The sequence below is a fragment of the Apteryx rowi genome, unplaced genomic scaffold (assembly GCF_003343035.1).
Source record: "Apteryx rowi isolate R43461 unplaced genomic scaffold, aptRow1 scaffold_46, whole genome shotgun sequence".
Taxonomy (NCBI): Eukaryota; Metazoa; Chordata; class Aves; order Apterygiformes; family Apterygidae; genus Apteryx; species Apteryx rowi.
The window spans coordinates 1,412,055-1,429,614 of NW_020450716.1; the positions used below are offsets into that span (position 1 = coordinate 1,412,055).

At 41.3% G+C, this 17,560-nt stretch overlaps 1 protein-coding gene across 4 annotated transcripts in view; it reads left to right on the plus strand.

Moving 5' to 3' along the window:
• Positions 1-16,571, plus strand: part of RUNX1 (runt related transcription factor 1) — a 180,171-nt gene extending 163,600 nt beyond the window's left edge. For 2 of the 4 annotated variants that reach the window (XM_026077618.1, XM_026077620.1), the window contains 2 exons: positions 7,134-7,313; positions 11,003-16,571. In XM_026077618.1, the coding sequence (XP_025933403.1) occupies positions 7,134-7,313; positions 11,003-11,496 (674 nt within the window). In that variant the 3' untranslated portion in view covers positions 11,497-16,571. The remainder of the gene's footprint in view (positions 1-7,133; positions 7,314-11,002) is intronic. The other 2 variants (XM_026077619.1, XM_026077621.1) reach the window with 1 other exon arrangement.
• The last annotated feature ends 989 nt before the right edge of the window (positions 16,572-17,560 follow it).

Below are 17,560 nucleotides of genomic sequence, written 5' to 3' on the forward strand. Positions count from 1 at the left end.
GCCAAAGGTCTCTCCTCCAGAGAATAGCTTGGGGTTTGTTTGTTGTTTCCCACCCCCACCCCCCTGTAACTTAAAAATTTCCAGATATGTGACATATCTGTCATTGTCATTCTCAACCAAAATAAGTCCTGTCACCTGTTAGCAATCTAGAAGAGGCTTTTCAAGGCCACGGAGAGGAGTGACGGCTCAGTCCCTTTACATTTCTAGTGGAAATTTCAAGGCTCTGAAAAGGTTTCCCTCGGCACAAATCAATGCTTGCACCCACCTCTGCAAAAGCTGCCTGTCTCCCAGCTGTTGCGCAGGGAGGTGGCTCTGTGGTGTGACAGTGGTTTCCCCAGCCCGGCACGCGGAGGAAAACCACCCTGCAGGGCGATGGAGCTGCTGGTGGAATTTTACAGTTTGCTCTGTAATTTTCCAGCTCCTCATGTTCCAGCGCTGAGAGGTATGAGAATACCAGCCTTGTGCAGCGGCGGCTGCTGCCGCTGCTGCCAGCGATGAACTTGTCCTTTGGAAAGTCCCCCTTATTCAAGCTACTGACTAATTCTTTCAGCTGCTGGGAGATGATACACCTTTTCACGGTGCTGCATTAGGCTGAGGATTTGCTGGGTCTGGAGTGAGGGAGGGAGCGTGAGTCATTTTGGATGCACTGCTTCAGAGACAGACGAGGTCACAGTCATGCAGGACCATGTCACTGCCCCTTGTGCTTCTTGTACCTTCACCTGAAGCTTTGGGGGCTAGGGAGGAGTAAAAGCAAGCAAGTGGGAAAATGAGGCAGAAGAGAGAGACAGACATGTGAACAATGTTGGAAGAGAGGGAAAGGGAGAGAAAAGAACTAAGAGAAGTTTGCAGGCAGGCTGCATCTTTCTCCTGAGCACAAAACTACCCAAAGTATTGCTGTGCTCATAGTCCATTTCCCCTATTAAGCAAGATACCTCTCTGAATAAACAAGTCTGATCAAGACCATTCCTGCCTTACACTCAGAGGAAGGGAAAGTCACACATAAGAACAGTTTCCCTTCAGAAAGATTAGCAAATCAGACAGTTGGGGGGGGGGGGGACACCAAATCCCAGAGTCAAAAAAGCCTTCCGAAGCAGTTAAAGCTCCTAGTCCTTCCTTATCTGCCTCTGTGTTTGACACCAACAAACTAATCCCAGCTTTCATTCACCCCATCTCTTGTGCCAGTTGCTGCCTTTAAAGTGCTTGCCAGGATGGTGGAGGAATTGCAAAGCTCGATGCTATGCGACTTTCGGGGTTTGTTGCGTATGACTGACAGAAATTTTTGCAACTTGAGAAAAATGTCTGGCAACAGCAGCAGCTATTTCCCAATTCATCTTCATCTCACTATGCCAAGGATGATGGGATTTTCACTGATACAGATAGTGGCTAATTAAGTGCTCGGTACTGGGGGTTGACTCCCTTTTCTCTCCTGACTCTGGCTTTGTAAAATCACTTGGAGAAGGCAGTGTGTCAAGATAATTGCATTTTCAACTAGGCAGGTATGATTTCTGAGATGGAGGGGAGAGGAATGAGACGCAGCTTCCAGGCAGTACATTTGGAGCTGCAGTTCAGCTGGAAGAGGAAAGTGGAAACGTGGGCTGAGTCAAAGGGATACCTGCTCCGTCTCAGACCACGGCCGGCTCAGCCTCGATGCTGACTCGCACCACAACGCCCTGACTCACATCCTGCTGCTCCTTTCTGAAGCTTCCAGGAACATGCTGTATCATACTGAGATTTGGCTACACTGTGCCTCTTGGCTACACTCAGGCAGCCGTGTCTGACCTGCAGTGACACACTGAGAGCTGTCTCTTGCTGAACTCTCAGGGCATAAATCAGACTCAAAGGTGTATGGGACCCAATCCAGCACAAGGCAGGCACATCCATGTAATCATTAAGCACACTTCCTTTTGTCTCGTCCGTGCAGTGGGACCTACCATCTGATTTGAATTTGAAGCTTAAAGCTTTTAACATGGCTAAAAAGAAATATTTTGTGATTAGGATATAGCATCTTGGGGGGAATTTCTTTTAGATAGCCAAGTATGGATTATTATTATTTTATTTATTATATAGAAATGATAGGGTGATAGAAACAAACATTTTCAAGCCATGTCCTGACCTGGCATTGAATCACTACAGCCCCACTGAAACATGCTGATTTATACCTGCTGAGTGCCTGACAGCATTTGTTTAGTGTGTTTTCTTTTGGGGGGAGAGGAATGTGATATTTTAGGTCTCAAAGTGTGTGTCTCCTCTGAAAAAGAGTCACATAGAAATAGCATCCCCGGACTTCATGTTTATTACATCTCAGTAACTTCTATGTCCTGTGTGCTCAGGATCAGTTTTGCAGACAAAAGGGTGTTCTGTGCAAGGCTCAAGAGGTACACTGGTTTTTTGACTGATGGCCTTATCCTTTTATCATGTGTTCTCTGCATGAAGAGAGTTCTCTTTTTGTGCCACTTCACTGTCAATAACAACTTTCGAAGCCAAAATAGGTCCTATGTCACATTAGGATAACTCCATTGCCTGGCAGGTGTTTGTTCGCCCTGCTTAGCCATGCTGCTTCTGCTGAGCAAGGGTGTTTTTCTAGCTGGGTGCATACATCTCTCCTATGCATCTGTACTCTGGGATACCCACTGGGGCCAGAACTGCTCGTAAGATGCAACTTTTATGTAATTGCTATGCAGAGCAGAGCTGGATTTAAACAGCATTGGAGGTGTCCAGGGTGGGAATGACTAATGGGCATTGCAAAGGTCATATTAAGGGCTGCGACGGCTCTGGGAGAATTCATGCGCAACATGGCATTTCACCCCGGGTCTCAAAGCCAGCCTTACCACTGTGCTCCCCGCAACCACAGTTGTGGTCACGTAGTGCTGGGCCCTGCCCACGGCCCTGGTGGGGCGCGGGGGTTGCACCAGGCTGCCGAGCCAAGCGGCGCTCGCTGCAGTAGGTACCAACGACGAGGTTGTGCAAGGGCTCCACTGCCACCTACTGATAAAAAGCTGACAGCGACATCTCTAAACGAAAGGCACAGCCAGCAGACGTCCACCTTCTTCAGGTTGTACTTTAATTTTTCCACGGTGAAGACCAGTGGAAAAATGCTAACTAGGACCACAAGAAGCACCGTGAAAGGGGCAGACTGGCCTTTCCGCAGAGTCTCTAGCCGAAGCTGGTTTCATTAAACTATTAAACATTATGCAACATTTGTACAGCTTAATTACAACTTTTTAAGAGAAGCCGAACACAACCTTTTCATAGCAATAAAACATGACGAGGCATGAAAGGTGGTTCAATACTTTTTGCTTAATAGCTTGTTAGGCATGAGGCTAAAGGCCGAGAGCTAGTGACTACACAACAAGGTGTGAATTATTGCACCATAATTCTCGCCCTGGAGTGTTTTATTGCAATTAATAACTGTTTTCATGTTTTAAATATATTTTCTCACACCATAAAAAGCAGAGATGGAAAGTACTTGCTAATGGGAGAAATACCAGGAGAACTGGGCACAGATCACCAACTGGAGCAACTTCCTTGGTTTCGTGCTATTTTGATCTCCTTTTAAATGATTCGGAATCCTGTTTGGCTATAAAACGGCGTGGGCCCAAAGCCCTATTATTTCCCTTTGTTGAAGTAGCTCTCCCTGCAAATCTCTTCAGAGATATTCTGTGTTGGGAAGCAACTCCCATTTATTTTCAGCATATTTTCACCAAATTCACTTCAGCCACACAAACCGACACATTCAGTTCCCCATGCCAAGCTACTAACTTCTGAGAAATGTATTTCTTTATTTTGAAAGAAGGAAACAGAAGAGAAGAATGGATTTGGAAAGAATTAGTTGCCTTTCTTGAATAGCCTAGTCCTGTGGCAAATTTGAAACTGTTCCAGTCTAAATTTGGGGTAAACTGAAAGCTGAAGAAAACCAGATATCACGAATATATAATAGTATTTGAGGCCCCTAATCCAGATCTTACTGAAGCTGCTGGAAATGCAAACCTGCCCTGTAATGGGAGCTGAGTCAGCCTCTTGGTACTGAAATGAATGGTGCCATAAAAATGCTACTTCAGTGATATTTTCTCCACTTGTTATTAAACAACTACGAAGGTGATGCTTGGGGTTGTTCAGCGTAACCTGCTTAAATATGTGTATATAATATAATATGCTATATTAACATCATGAAATAGACTTGTAAAGTAGTTGATCTCATAAAGCCAGTCTTTGATACCTAATAGCAAATATAGGGATTGGGAATACAGGTAACAAGAAGTAAAATAGATTGGCAGTTAGAACTTTCACTTAAGAAAGACTTGATGGAATTATGAGATTAATGATGGGGGTCTCTCAGGCTGTCTGCCACTGTTTCAAATTGCCCAGAGGTCAGCAGAGAAGCTTGTAAATGGATAAGGTCAGATATGGTGGCAGTCTCTTTCTGGATGTTAGTAGACATGTATTTCATCCATTATCCAGTTTCTAATCAGGACACAGCATAAAACTCATTCTAGTAGCACTAAAGAGAAGAGACCATATTTTGATTTTGTCTTTTCAGTATTTGGTAAACCTGTGACAAGGTCCCATTTCCCTTTCTGCTGCTGCTGCTGCTTTTCTTACTGTTTCTTACTTCTTCTTTTTACTCTTGTTTACATGTTTATGGCACCTGGGGCTGTTTTATGGACCAGCATCCCACATATGTTGAGCAAGGTGCAGGACAAAAATATAGCCCCCATCTTGAAGAGCTAGCAATGTAATAGAGACAGACAGAGCTTCCCCATCAGACAAGGAAAGTTTGTTGCAGGAGAAAACAGCAGGTACTTTCTCTCCATTCCGTCCGAAAAATAAGGCTGGGTGGCAGCCCCTCCTTCACTTCCATGCAGACCCCTCCAGAGAGGGAGGCTTTTCCCCTCTTCCCTTCAATGCTAAGGGCAGAGCACTTGAAAGCAGGTGGTAAAACCTTTCCAGTCAAAGGGGTTCAGCTGCAAAACAAACAACCAGAATAAATACTGGTGAAGTGGCCAACTTTAGGATGCACTCCACGACGCCTCGTTTGAAAAAGCTTCTCTGCAACTGCAAAGCAGAGGAAAGAGGAACAAAAAGGAGTTTCCTCCCACCCGAGAAGGCAGAGAACTAGAGCGCCCAGGGTCCCAGAAGGCAGCTCGTCCCACAGTGGCAGTGCTTCACACAGTCCCTGTGAGAGGCACGATAGCGAGAACTCATTGGCTTCTTTGATGTCAGTCTTGGCAGAAGGCACCAAGGACTCAGTGGCGGGAAGACTAAACTATGTAGTTTCCATTCCTGGCTCGGAGCGATCCAAGTGCACGTATTGGGCTTCTAGCACTCCCTGAACCACAATCAATGGGATTGTATGCTGAAATGAGGGAGGCAATGATTTATCCCCGTTTCAGAACTGAAACAGGCAGTGTCATCCTATTACAAAGCTTACTCTGCCAAAGTCCATGTGGTATTTATCCTAATGCTACCCCTGGAGACTCTGTTCCCTCATCTGTTTCCCTGTCATCTGTAATAAACACTGACCATACAGTAACAATGAGATGATTTTGTAATTCAGAATATGGTGGGCTTTGTGCCTATGCCTTTATGTTTGTTTGTACTAATGTCCATGGAATCCAATTGGATGTTGCTTTTAAAACAACATGAGTCAACTGAATTTATTTTTAAGGAAGTCTGCCTGAGAAAAAAATTAAATATTAATACTATCTGAATTTGAATATGTTGCTCAGAAGGAAAATCTTTAGAAGAATTTAGTTTATTCTGCAAATGACTTTAGTAGTCTTTTTGTAAAGGCTAGGACTTTTGTATAAATCTTCCCTTCTAAACAGTTGAAGCAAACAAAATGTAAATCTCATCTCCATAAAGCACAACAAAATAATTTCCAGATGGCCTTTCTGATGGAAGATCAAAGTCCTTCATCTCAGACTTGGGCGATTTCCCTTCCATGCTGGTATCAGTTTTATCAGAATGCAGTTTGTCCAACATTTGCTTCTTTCAGAAAGACAATTATCTAGATGAAGCTGTAGGAAAATGCTCTTACTGTTGAGGAAAATAGTAAAGATAGATAGAAAAATGTCATGGGCAGGTGAGAGGAGGGAAAGAAGCTTTCTCACTTTGAGTTATAAGAAAACCAGACATTTCTATACATTGAAAAACACCAGTTTCATATGCAAATATTAAATAAGCAAAACAGAGTTGTTTCTACATAGATGCAGCTGGTTTGGACAAACTCCCTGCCATGCATCTTTGATTCCAAACATCAGCCAAACTAGTCTTGAGGCTAGAAAATAATAGGTTAGTGTTTTGCCCCATTTAAGTAAATCTCTATGCATTTTGAGAGTTTACTTCCAAGAACCAGAAATTTCTACAGAAAGCCTGTGCTCACAGGGTAACTGCATTGTCAGCTTAGCAGCTCCATAGGCTTTGTGTGCAGGATTTTGTTTCTGAAGTTCACCCACTGATAGCAGGGTAGGTTCTTCACCACTCTGAATTATATTCCTGTATTTTATACATAATTTATACAAAATATATGTTCACTTCATTAAGCCAGGGATTTTCAAAAGATTAAGGGAGTCAAATTCCCCAATCCTATTCTTCAATTGGGAATCTGCCTTCCTGAGGAGCCTAATTTTTCTCTTTCTCTTTCTCTCTCTCTCTCTCTCTCTCTCTCTCTCTCACACACACACACACACACACATATGCACACACACACACTTCCATCTTCTTTTTCTGTACTTATATACACGCACAGAAACACTGGCAATTCAGTATTTTTGTCTTCTTGGTGCCATGCAAGATATGCCTTTGTGGCAAAAAGTGCAGTGAGCACACAGCCCACAGCTTGAAATACTAATGTATATCAGCAATGAATAGTCTTTCACCTTGGAAAGCTTAATCTGCTTTTCCCTGACCACCATCAATGTGAAATATCAAAAAGCTTCACAAGAAAAATTCAACTGATCAAAACCCACAGAAGCACAAATAATATTTTAGAAAGCATTTCATCTGAAGGTCTCTTGACAAAGGGGATTATGGAACTGAAATGTGGTTATGTTAGCATTTAAGTTTCTATTGCCACCATGTGGCCTGGTTCACATATTTGATTGCAAAGTTTTATCATTCAAAACAGTCTATAGGTCTCTTTTTCATTGCAGACACAAGGCAAGTACAGCCGTCTCCGCCATGGTCCTATGACCAGTCCTACCAGTACTTGGGCTCCATTGCAACGCCTTCGGTGCACCCCGCCACTCCAATATCCCCCGGGCGGGCTAGTGGCATGACATCCCTCACTGCAGAGCTTTCAAGCCGGCTGTCAAGTAAGTTCCTTAAAATTAGTCCTCTGCACTGGGTCTCACCAAAGCCTCATGGCTGATTCCAAAGCAAAATGATTGAAACGTCCTAGGATGCTGTCATGACTTCTTTCCAGTTGCAGTGGAGCCTATTCTGGGCCCTCCATGGACAGCCTTCTCAAATGGTTTACTTGGATTTGTGCAAAGGGCAAAAAATCTGGTTTGGGGCACAACATATTATTGTCAAAAAAAAAAAAAAAAACAGGAAAAAGCACCATTAGCCGCTTTGAAGATGTACGCAACTGTAAAAATAGTTGAGAGATCTGGAGAGCTATCATATCTACCAAGAAATGAATACCACAGATATTTCGGTTCTGTTTCCTTCCCTCACTCTAAATTCAGACCAGAGTATGGGTGGACACATTGAATGCAGGATAGCATTTTCTGACGTTTTAAGTGTTGCACTGTATTGTCATGTTATGTCTTTGCCAAATTGTACTGCAGAGATTCACAAACCAGCATAAAAATATAGTACAGAAGTGAAAGCTACCCCCTCGGTTTGCACCATGCACAGCTGACCATCTGCCGACTCTAACATCCACATATTGAACCAACATGTGTGTGTTCAACAGCAGGAATTTTCTTACCATCAGTAAGAAAGAGCCACGTAATTCAAATTCACACAGAGCTTTTTGAAAAATATCTCATTTGGGTGCACATATTGCTCTCATTTAAATACTCAGGGCTGCTTCTGAGATCAAAGAGAATCACTTGAATGTGCTCCAGCCTGTCCTATTGTTGTCAAATAGAACCTGCTTTGAAAAAGTCACATGGAGGATGCCCACCAAAAGTAAGTTATTTGTTAGGTCCGGGTGCTAATTATATCTTAGAGCTATTTGAAAAAGCAGGAAACCTTTCTGCAAAAAAATCTTGTTTTAAAAATGTCTAAAAAATCATCTTTTTTCATTGAGATGCTAAATTTTTTAAAAATGAAAAAGGTCCCTTTTTACTTTTTCCCCAGTGTTTCCCTCCTCTTGCACTCCTTTCCACTGGCAAAATGCAGAAATGGAGGAAACCAAGAAGGAAAAAAAAAGATCTTCTTCCTAGCAACCAGAAAATTTCAAGTAAAACAAATTATTTCATCAAGGTTTTTATTTAGAAAAGTCATTTTTGAACACAGAATTGTTTGAAATCAAAATGGGTATGAGCTATTTTGATTTTCAAACAGAATACAGGGGTGCATGGTGTGTGTGTGGGTGTGTGGGTGTGTGTGGGTGTGTGGGTGTGTGGGTGTGTATGGCAGGGGAGCAGGTAAACTCAGACTGAATGGAGATGTTATTCAAACTTTTTCTTTACCACTGTTGTACACTGAGGTGGAAGTCTTTATCCTTCCCCTTCCACACAAACTGAGCATTGATCTCTGAGACGAAAATCTCTTCCAATTCCACTGAAACAGAAATATACCACGTATCCCAAATTCACTTTATTCACACCATAATGAGAGCCTGAACACTGACCTCATTGCTCTGCACAGGTGTTTTACTGTTATTGTCAGATCTTTGCGTTACTGTAGTGCCCAAATGTCCTCACTGTGGACCAGGACCCTTACTGTGCTGCATGTGGTACAAACACCAAACACTACCATGGTGCCTGCCCCGAGGAGTGTGCAGCCTAACAGAAGACAGACACGCACACGTAGGGTAACTGCACGCTATGTTCATTTTTGTGACATATGGTGAGCATGGAGGTAGAGCAGCAGCACTGCAGCACCTCAGAGGAACTGAGGCACATTCCTTCTTTATGTGCCCCAGTCAAAGTGATTTCCCTTGGGGCAGGCATTGTTTCTCCATGACTCTTGAAGGAACCGAGAAAAGCTTCTTTCACATGTCAGGGTTATTTTTCTCTTGTCTGAATTCTGTGCATGGAGGCTCATCGCTACACATTTTGAGTGTTTTTATAAGGCTTCTGAAATATTACTTCTATTTTAAATGTCATTCAGTATTGCAATACTTTCTCCCCAGTGCTGTTACTGTCACACACACATGCTGTCTAAGGCATTTTTTCCTATCAAAGTAAACACCAAGTTTGAAGTTTGTAGGCCCTGCTATCTAAAGATACAGTGCTTCAGAAGAAAAGAAAGGATATGGGACATACTTGAAACACCTTCATGTTAACTTTCATTATTCTGCTTTTTGTCAAACTGAGCAGAAGAAACCCTCATCTGATAAGTGATGCGTCTAGGCAACTCCAGTAAGTTTGGTTTCTTTCACAGGAAGGAGGTGTGGAAGGATCATTTGAAGTCTGACAAGTTGTCAGATGCCACCTTCAACCTTAGCTACTCTGAAGCTCCTGCCATTCCATAGCACAGGGGTGTCTTGCCATGTTAAATCTATAAGTGCCAGGGCCAAGGGCAAGGAAGTGTGTTCAGGGTCCCATTGATCTCCCAGAAAAAAAAAGGCAGAGAAACTCAAAACCAAAATGTACAGCATGTGTCAGAGCTTCTCTATGAAATTTATAGAAATTCATCAAAGTGTTCTGGCTGTATGGCTGATGAGCTTTCAGGACCTGGCACAGCAGTTTGTCTGCTCTAGCTTTAAATCTGGTCAGAGCCAAAAGCTTTGTTTTCTCTCTGCTTCTTCTAGTGAGTATTTCCTTCAGCGCACCACTCCTCTTCTGCAGACTCCACGCCTTGTCTGACAGGAGAAGTTGTCTTCTGGAAAGATTTTTTCTTATTATTGTTGTTATTTTAATCATGCATAGCTGCCAAATCTAGGGACTGACACCTTCCATTAATCTGAGTCATGATGAAGATTCTTTCTAAGAGGCCAYTAGTTGCTCTGCTTGTTTAATCCCCACACACCAGGGAAGAAAATGGTGGAAGTGGGTGTACTTCTACTGGTGTCAAACAAAGGGAAACAGAATTTGACTATCCTATAAAACATTCAGCTTAGCTGGATGAGACAGGTTTCCAGTACAAATGAAAAAAGGAAAAAAAAAGACCCTCCCCAAATATATCATTCTGCTTTAGAAATGTATTCCTATTGTTGTCATTTTTATATACTAGTTAGAGCAAACATTTTCAGAAGTTTGTAATGATTATGTAGACATTATATGAAGCCCCAGATTTGAAGATCTTAAGTGAACCTGATTAATCTTGACTTTGGTAGTGTTGAGAGTCAACATGGAACTGTATTCTTAAGTACTAACAGCTGGGCTAAACCTGTGTATGTAAACCTAGCACCTATGTCAGTATACCTAAAGGGCAAATAAAACTGGTTGCAAGGAGAGACTATGCAGAACCTGCACAGCTTATACTTAAGTCTCATCACTGTCACTGGTGAGGCACATGATTCAGAGCAAGGAACTTGAGATCTTTGTCCCTGTTTCACCACCCAGTCACTGAGCATGAGGACACGCTGAAAGTGTAAATACTTACATGTGCTGTAAGGTCTGTAAGAGCAAACACATACACACTAAATAGGGTGAGAGCTTGGCACTCCTTTTTAATTGCTGCTTTACTGAAATGAATCCAAAACATCCAGATCTACAAGTGTTGCAATGACTTTATTAGAGATCAGGTATGGGTAGCTCTTTCAGTAACAGCACTCCTTTGGTTCATTGTGGAACAGAGTTTGGCTGTTGTTTATCGCCTTGAAAAGGTGAAATTCTGTTCTGACAGTTTAACATTTTCTCTGTTTTCCTTCTCTACAATCCAGGTGCTTCAGACTTGACTGCATTCAGTGACCCCAGGGTAGGAATTGATCGCTCATTCTCTGCGCTTCCCTCTATTTCTGATCCTCGGATGCACTACCCAGGAGCATTCACCTACACTCCAACGCCAGTCAGTTCAGGGATAGGAATTGGCATGTCTGCCATGTCCACGGCCACAAGATACCACACGTATCTCCCACCTCCATATCCTGGTTCATCTCAGGCCCAGGGCAGCCCGTTCCAGACCAGCTCGCCTTCTTACCACCTCTATTATGGGACCTCCGCCGGGTCGTATCAGTTCTCCATGATCTCTGGGGGAGACCGGTCCCCACCACGTATCCACCCGCCTTGCACCAATGCTTCCACGGGATCGACACTCCTCAACCCCAACCTTCCAAACCAAAGCGATGTGGTCGAGGCAGAAGGGAGCCACAGCAACTCCCCTACTAACATGGGTACCACAGCAAGGCTAGAGGAAGCAGTATGGCGACCATACTGAATGAATTTTAAATAGTTATGGGCCAGGACTAATGTGCTTTCTATTTACCAATGCCCATAGGTATCCCATAAACACCCGTCTTGCTTGTGGGCCCTGCCATGTTTATACATCACTTTCAGAAGCAAACTATCCAGAAGTCAGTGCTTCCAGGAATGATGCACGTATTAGCCAGTCAGCTGGGTGGTTGGTGAAGTAACATCATTCCCACAAAGTACCCCTCACAGAGGGCTGAACTTCTGGAAAGGAGGACATTTAAGCTGGTGGTCTGTAGGGAGTGAGGGTGGGTAGACAGATACCCAGTCTGTGTTCAGGCCAGGCCTGTGGCTTCCAAACATCCCTGGGTTTGAAGGTCTCCACAGCCCTAAAGAGAGTTTCAGTTCACTTCTATTTTTAAGATGTAAAACCTAACAAAATCTTAGTGAGTTTACTGCATCTTATGGACATATAACTGTAAGGAAGTATAGGAAGATTCCCAGAGGGAAACTGTGAACGCTTCTGTTTTAGCAATGCTGTGAATGAGAGGTTTTATATGTTGGACTTTATTCTTTCTTCTTTTTTTTAACCATGTTGTATATTCCAAAGAGTACGGAATTTTTTTATTGCTGTTATTTTGTTGGGGGTTTTTTTGTTTGGGTTTTTTTTTAGGATGCAACTCATCCTGCTTTGCATCTAAGTTGTTTTATTTCTCTTGGCACCTTATAAATTGCAAAAAAAAGATTTAACTTTTTTTTTGTTTTAATCATGCTTGCTTCTTTCTTGCTTTGTCAACTGAAAGAATCAGCCCCTTTTCAATGAGGTAATTTAACTTTTTCTCTTGGACTTTTTTTTAATACAACGGCTACAGCCTTGGGTCATTTTCAACTACTGTACTACTTTGATGAGTTCCTTGATATTTATGCTTGATATTTAGACTTTTCTTATTTGTTGATACTATTATTATTTAAATATGCCTATATTAAAAAAAGATCATCAATTGCCTTTTCTGGTAGCAGCCAAAGTTAAATTTATCACATTGAAAAAGGCTGGAATAACGATGGGTAAAGTGACCTCCCAGTTACCTACAAATATTGTTTACAATTATCTCCCTTTCATTTTACTCAGCTAACTCGGCTCAGCTCCTCAAAGGTATTTAGGTGCCCAACTCCCACTGAAATGATTTGGGCACCAAAATCTCCCTGAATTTCTGTGCCTTCCCATCCAGTGGAGTCATCTCTCTCCACACCTTACCTGCTTTCCTTCAACACCAGTGGCGACCCTCAGGATCARTAATAAGGTTAGACATAGTTCATGAAGGAAACTGAATATTCCTTTAACTAAATAAATCCTCATAAGGCCCCATTCTGGTGCTGAGCTTACCTGGGCCTCCTAACAACTCCGGTAGAGGCCTCATATTCTTTCAAAGGCAAAACTCACACACAGTTAGTATGGCCAGGGTGAAATCCTGGCTCTGATGGAATCAGTGTGAGATTTGCTCCCGGCTTAATGGAGCTAAGATTTCTATGCAGTACAAAAGCCACGTTCCAGCATATTGGAAAACAGATTAATTTCATGCATCACAAAATAAACAGAACTGAACAGGGTTGTCAAACTCATCTGGAAAGCAGGCTAGCAGAGAATTGGCCTTAACGGCTCCACAGTCACCATGTTCTGAGGGAAGARGAAGGATATTTAAAACTCATGCACAAAATTTTCTGTCCTGTAGCAAATATGCGATGCTTATACTAACAGCATGTTATACAGAATTGTCATTGTTGCCCATCGTTACAGCACAAACATATCAGATGTCACTGTAAAGTTTATGGCACTATTTTATTTGAGGGTTTGGTCTGAATGCAGTTGTTGTACTACTCATTCATTACAAACTGCTGATGTTGACACGTGTGCGTTCCAAATGATCTGATTGTTATTTAATGTACCTCTTAAATGAGTGAAACAATTGCAGGTCAACTCAGAGAGTATTTGAAAGCAGGACTTCAGATCAGTGTTTGATGTTTAAAAAAAAAAATTAAAAGGATTCAAATTAAAAAGATCCTTGGCTGCAGGCAGCAAAACAGCTGGACTTATTTAAAACCATTTGTTTTTCAAGTTTTCTTCTTTTATATGATTTTGCTTCTTTGTTTAAGTCAGATGCAGTAGCACTTTGGTATGGAAAAGTTACAAATTGAAGAATCTTACATTGTCAATAAGGTCATTTTTTCTGTGGAAAATAGGGAGTGTTTCAAGAGATCTCAGCAAAAGTTCAAAATGGTTCTGTTAAAATACATACATGCTCTTGTGTTTTTAATTTAGCATAGTATTATTTATCCTTTTTGAGAGTATGCTCTGAACAAAAAGGCAGAAAGCATCAAAGATTATATCAGAACAGTCAAAAGTATATTTTGGAGATATGGAGACCTTGCTGAGTATGGAAATATGGAGACCCTACCTGTTGTGACGTTTTACCTAGTTGGTATCTCACCTCTTCAGTAGCCTAAAAAAAGTCCTTCATCACTAAACAGTAGCTCTGTTGCAGAACCTAAAACTGTCGCTGTGCAATTAAAATCATTATTTACCATGGCTTTCACACCTACCTTGTGACTGGACCGCCCAAGTGCATAGTATTGTGAGCATGAACCCAAAAGGGAGGAAGAGCAGAGGCTCTAGCTGTTCGCCTGCGGAGGACATGGCTGCCAGTGGCTGGGTGACTTCGGCCTAGTGAAGGAAGTGAGGTTAATGTGGTTCATACACTCCCAGGCTTGCCTGCCGCCACAGCCCTGACTGATTTCTATGAAAACCCTTTGTTCATTTAAGGCCATAGTATTGTACTATCCACTTTTGAAACTAAAACAGCAGTGAGTCACAAGAATGGAGAAATGGCATCCCTTAGCCTGGAGATTATGTGTAATATTTAACATTTCTTATGTCTACACATGTACTTCCTTCACACTTGCCTTAAAGCTGAGGTTTAATTTTGCACTCCCTGGTGTGAACTGTATCAAAAATTGCAGAACTGGCCCCCGCACTTACCTCGTGTCTTCACTGGCATGTAACAAAAACCTGGGATTTCTCAGTGTTTTGTTTGTGATAATTGCTAGCAAATAATTTTTTGAGGCTAACTTCTCGGTGTATGTCAAGCATAGAAGACCAAAGCAGCATCCTCTTTACAGAGGAAAATCTAAGTTTAATACCCCTTGCAATTAGTTTGTGTAATCACTGTGGGTTACAGTGTGTTCACACAAGTGTTTATGAGAAACCACAGTTTGCACAAACCTATATTTTTGAAGCCATCCCCTGGCCCACTAGGAAGAGCAAAGCTTTCCGAGGCTGTAAAAATGCTCTTATGTCATTCTTCTCATATCCAAAAACACTTAGCCGGTAGAAAGAGGACATTTGGATAAAACATTTCCCCCATGGACACATCTCCAAATTATAGTGTGCATATATAATGTGTATACGCACACACACACACACACACACGTGTGTGTGTGTGTGTGTGTGTGTGTGTGTGTTTGTGTGTGTATGTATATATATAGTTTTACCATTCCAGTTGCTGACTGGCATCAAAAAATACCATTGTGTTTCTCTTCACAAGTTGCATTAGGCAGAGTGCCTTGGATTCCCTTCCCTCCCAAAACAGAGTTAATCACAGCCCTTACTGTCAGCTTGCGTGTTCCTTTCACAAGACACAATTTGTTGTCCAGATGCAGCCTTATCAATCAATTAGTACAAATATATAGAGCCCAGTTCTCATTTGCTCTAAGGCCCATTACTTTGCTCTTAAACTACATTTATGCTCACCTCAACACATCTAGAGCAATGTAAAGGAACTTTAGTGTAATGGGGAGCCATATCCAGAGTGCATCACTGCTCCTAAGGATTTTATTTGGAGAATTATGCCAAATTATTATCTGGAAAGGAGAAAAACAGTTTCCTCCAAATGGCCCACAGTCTTTGTCAGAGTGTTCCGAATTGCTTGCACTCTTGAAACATTCTTTACTGCTTTCTGGATGACCTCTTCCATTGGGGTATTTGAAGATTCAGGATAAAAGTGGATCATTTTCTATTTGAGCAAAACACTTTCTTGTTTTCCTGCATCATAACATTCTAGTATTTTATTCTGTTAACCTTGCTTGGTCAGTACCAATCACTTGGCATTTTTTCTCCTTGTCCTTAAAGGGTTGCATCAACAGAGTTAYTTGTATTTATGTATGTAAATAGATTTCAAAAGCTTCATAGCAAAATATTGTTAGTGCTTGTAATTACTCTGCATTTTTTTCATTTTTCTGTGTTTTTAATGAACTCATCTTTGTGTTTGCTTAAATACTGTAGTGAGACTTATTTCTTTCCAAATTAGTTATTTTAGGCTTCAAGATTAACTACATTTTATTCACTTTTGTAAACAGTTATAGCATGGTCTCTATTCAACACTCTTCACTTTTTTGTGGTAGGGGAGAAATGAATGTGCAAAAATCTGTGGGTTGTTTGTGGTATTCTGGATATGATAGTTACACCTTTCAGACAAAAACTAAACTTTCAGTCTGAGATGGCAGTATGGTAAGTCTGAGAGGAGAACGCAGTGGGAAACACACTCCTATCAGAATGGCATCAAAGTGTATTTGCTCAACATTTACTGGATATGTTTACAAAACAGATGCTGCAACATACTGGAACAGTCACGTTTTCCTTTGACACTGTCATGCTGAACATTTCCAGAAGGGGAAACTATCAAGTTCTGGAGGTTTGCTTTTTTGGTTTTGGTTACAGGGGATTTTTTTTTTGGGGGGGGGGGGGAAGAGGGGGGAGGCTGCTGTTTTCTGGAACCAAATAGGAAAAAAAAATAGTGTAGATTTTTCCCCCACTACAGGAAGTCTCTAGATACCACATCAGAGTAGACTCTTGCTGTACATAGTGATGGCCGTGTCCAGCGCCACGGGAGAATTCATTACAACTAGCACACAGAGCAGCTGGACTGCTGCGTTAGTTCTAATGAAGACTTTCTTTCTTTCTTTCTTTCTTTCTTTCTTTGTACCACAGTTTCCTCTGTAAATTCAATATCATAATTAGTGTGAATGACAAATAAAAATGTTTGACAAGTATGCACATTGGCCTGGTGCGTTCTTTCATCAGGGAGAAAATAACTTGGTCAGAGAAAAAGTAACAATCAGAAAAAGGATATTGACAGTATGTCACTCACAGCATCAAAAATAAGTTTCCATATATTTTATTAACTTTTTTTTATTTTTTACCATAAAATGTCATTCTTTCTCTGTGGACTGGCCTGGCAGAAGGCCTTCTATCCAACAGGACTATCAAAATAGGACTGAAGTGGGACGTTGGATGTACATAGGCCTAGTAATTGAATTTTATCTCTGGCTTCTTGATTAAATCTGAATATTCTAAGATTGTCTATAGCTCTCATTTTTCTCCCTTAATCTTCTTCCACTCAGCTTGGATCCTGTTTGATATTGATGAGTTGAACCTTATTTCAGAAGCATCAAAACAGATCGTTTGGGTTATATTACTTATGAGATGCATTGGTTTCTTTTAACTAAATAATGAAACAGTAGTGTTAATGAAACATTAATATGGGAGAACCAGACTGTCAAAATCAGGAAAAAAAAAACAGTTAATATTGAAAGGTCAATCTGAAAACCTCACTATCTATGCATACATACATACATACATACATATACACACATATAGACACACACATCTATACATTTCCTAATATTGGCCCTACACAATACATTGCATTATATTAAAGAAGCTTTCAATGGTATCCTTCTACACAATAAAGTATATATTAAGATTTACTTTCATCTGCCACTCTCAGTGAGAAACAAGCTACAAAACAAACTGTTGTTAGAACTTTTCTGACAACTTGCCAGCTAGCACTCCATCTCTCAAATGATTATTCATATGATTGTTTTAAGATTARGGTCAGAAGACTAAGAGAAAAGAGTTACTGAACTCCAGATACTAAAATTTCTAACCTATGTGAATTAACTCTCTTAATCATGCTCTGGTCAGAATCATGCAACTCAAACACACACTTCTGACATGGTTACTGGTAACCCTGCTCCAT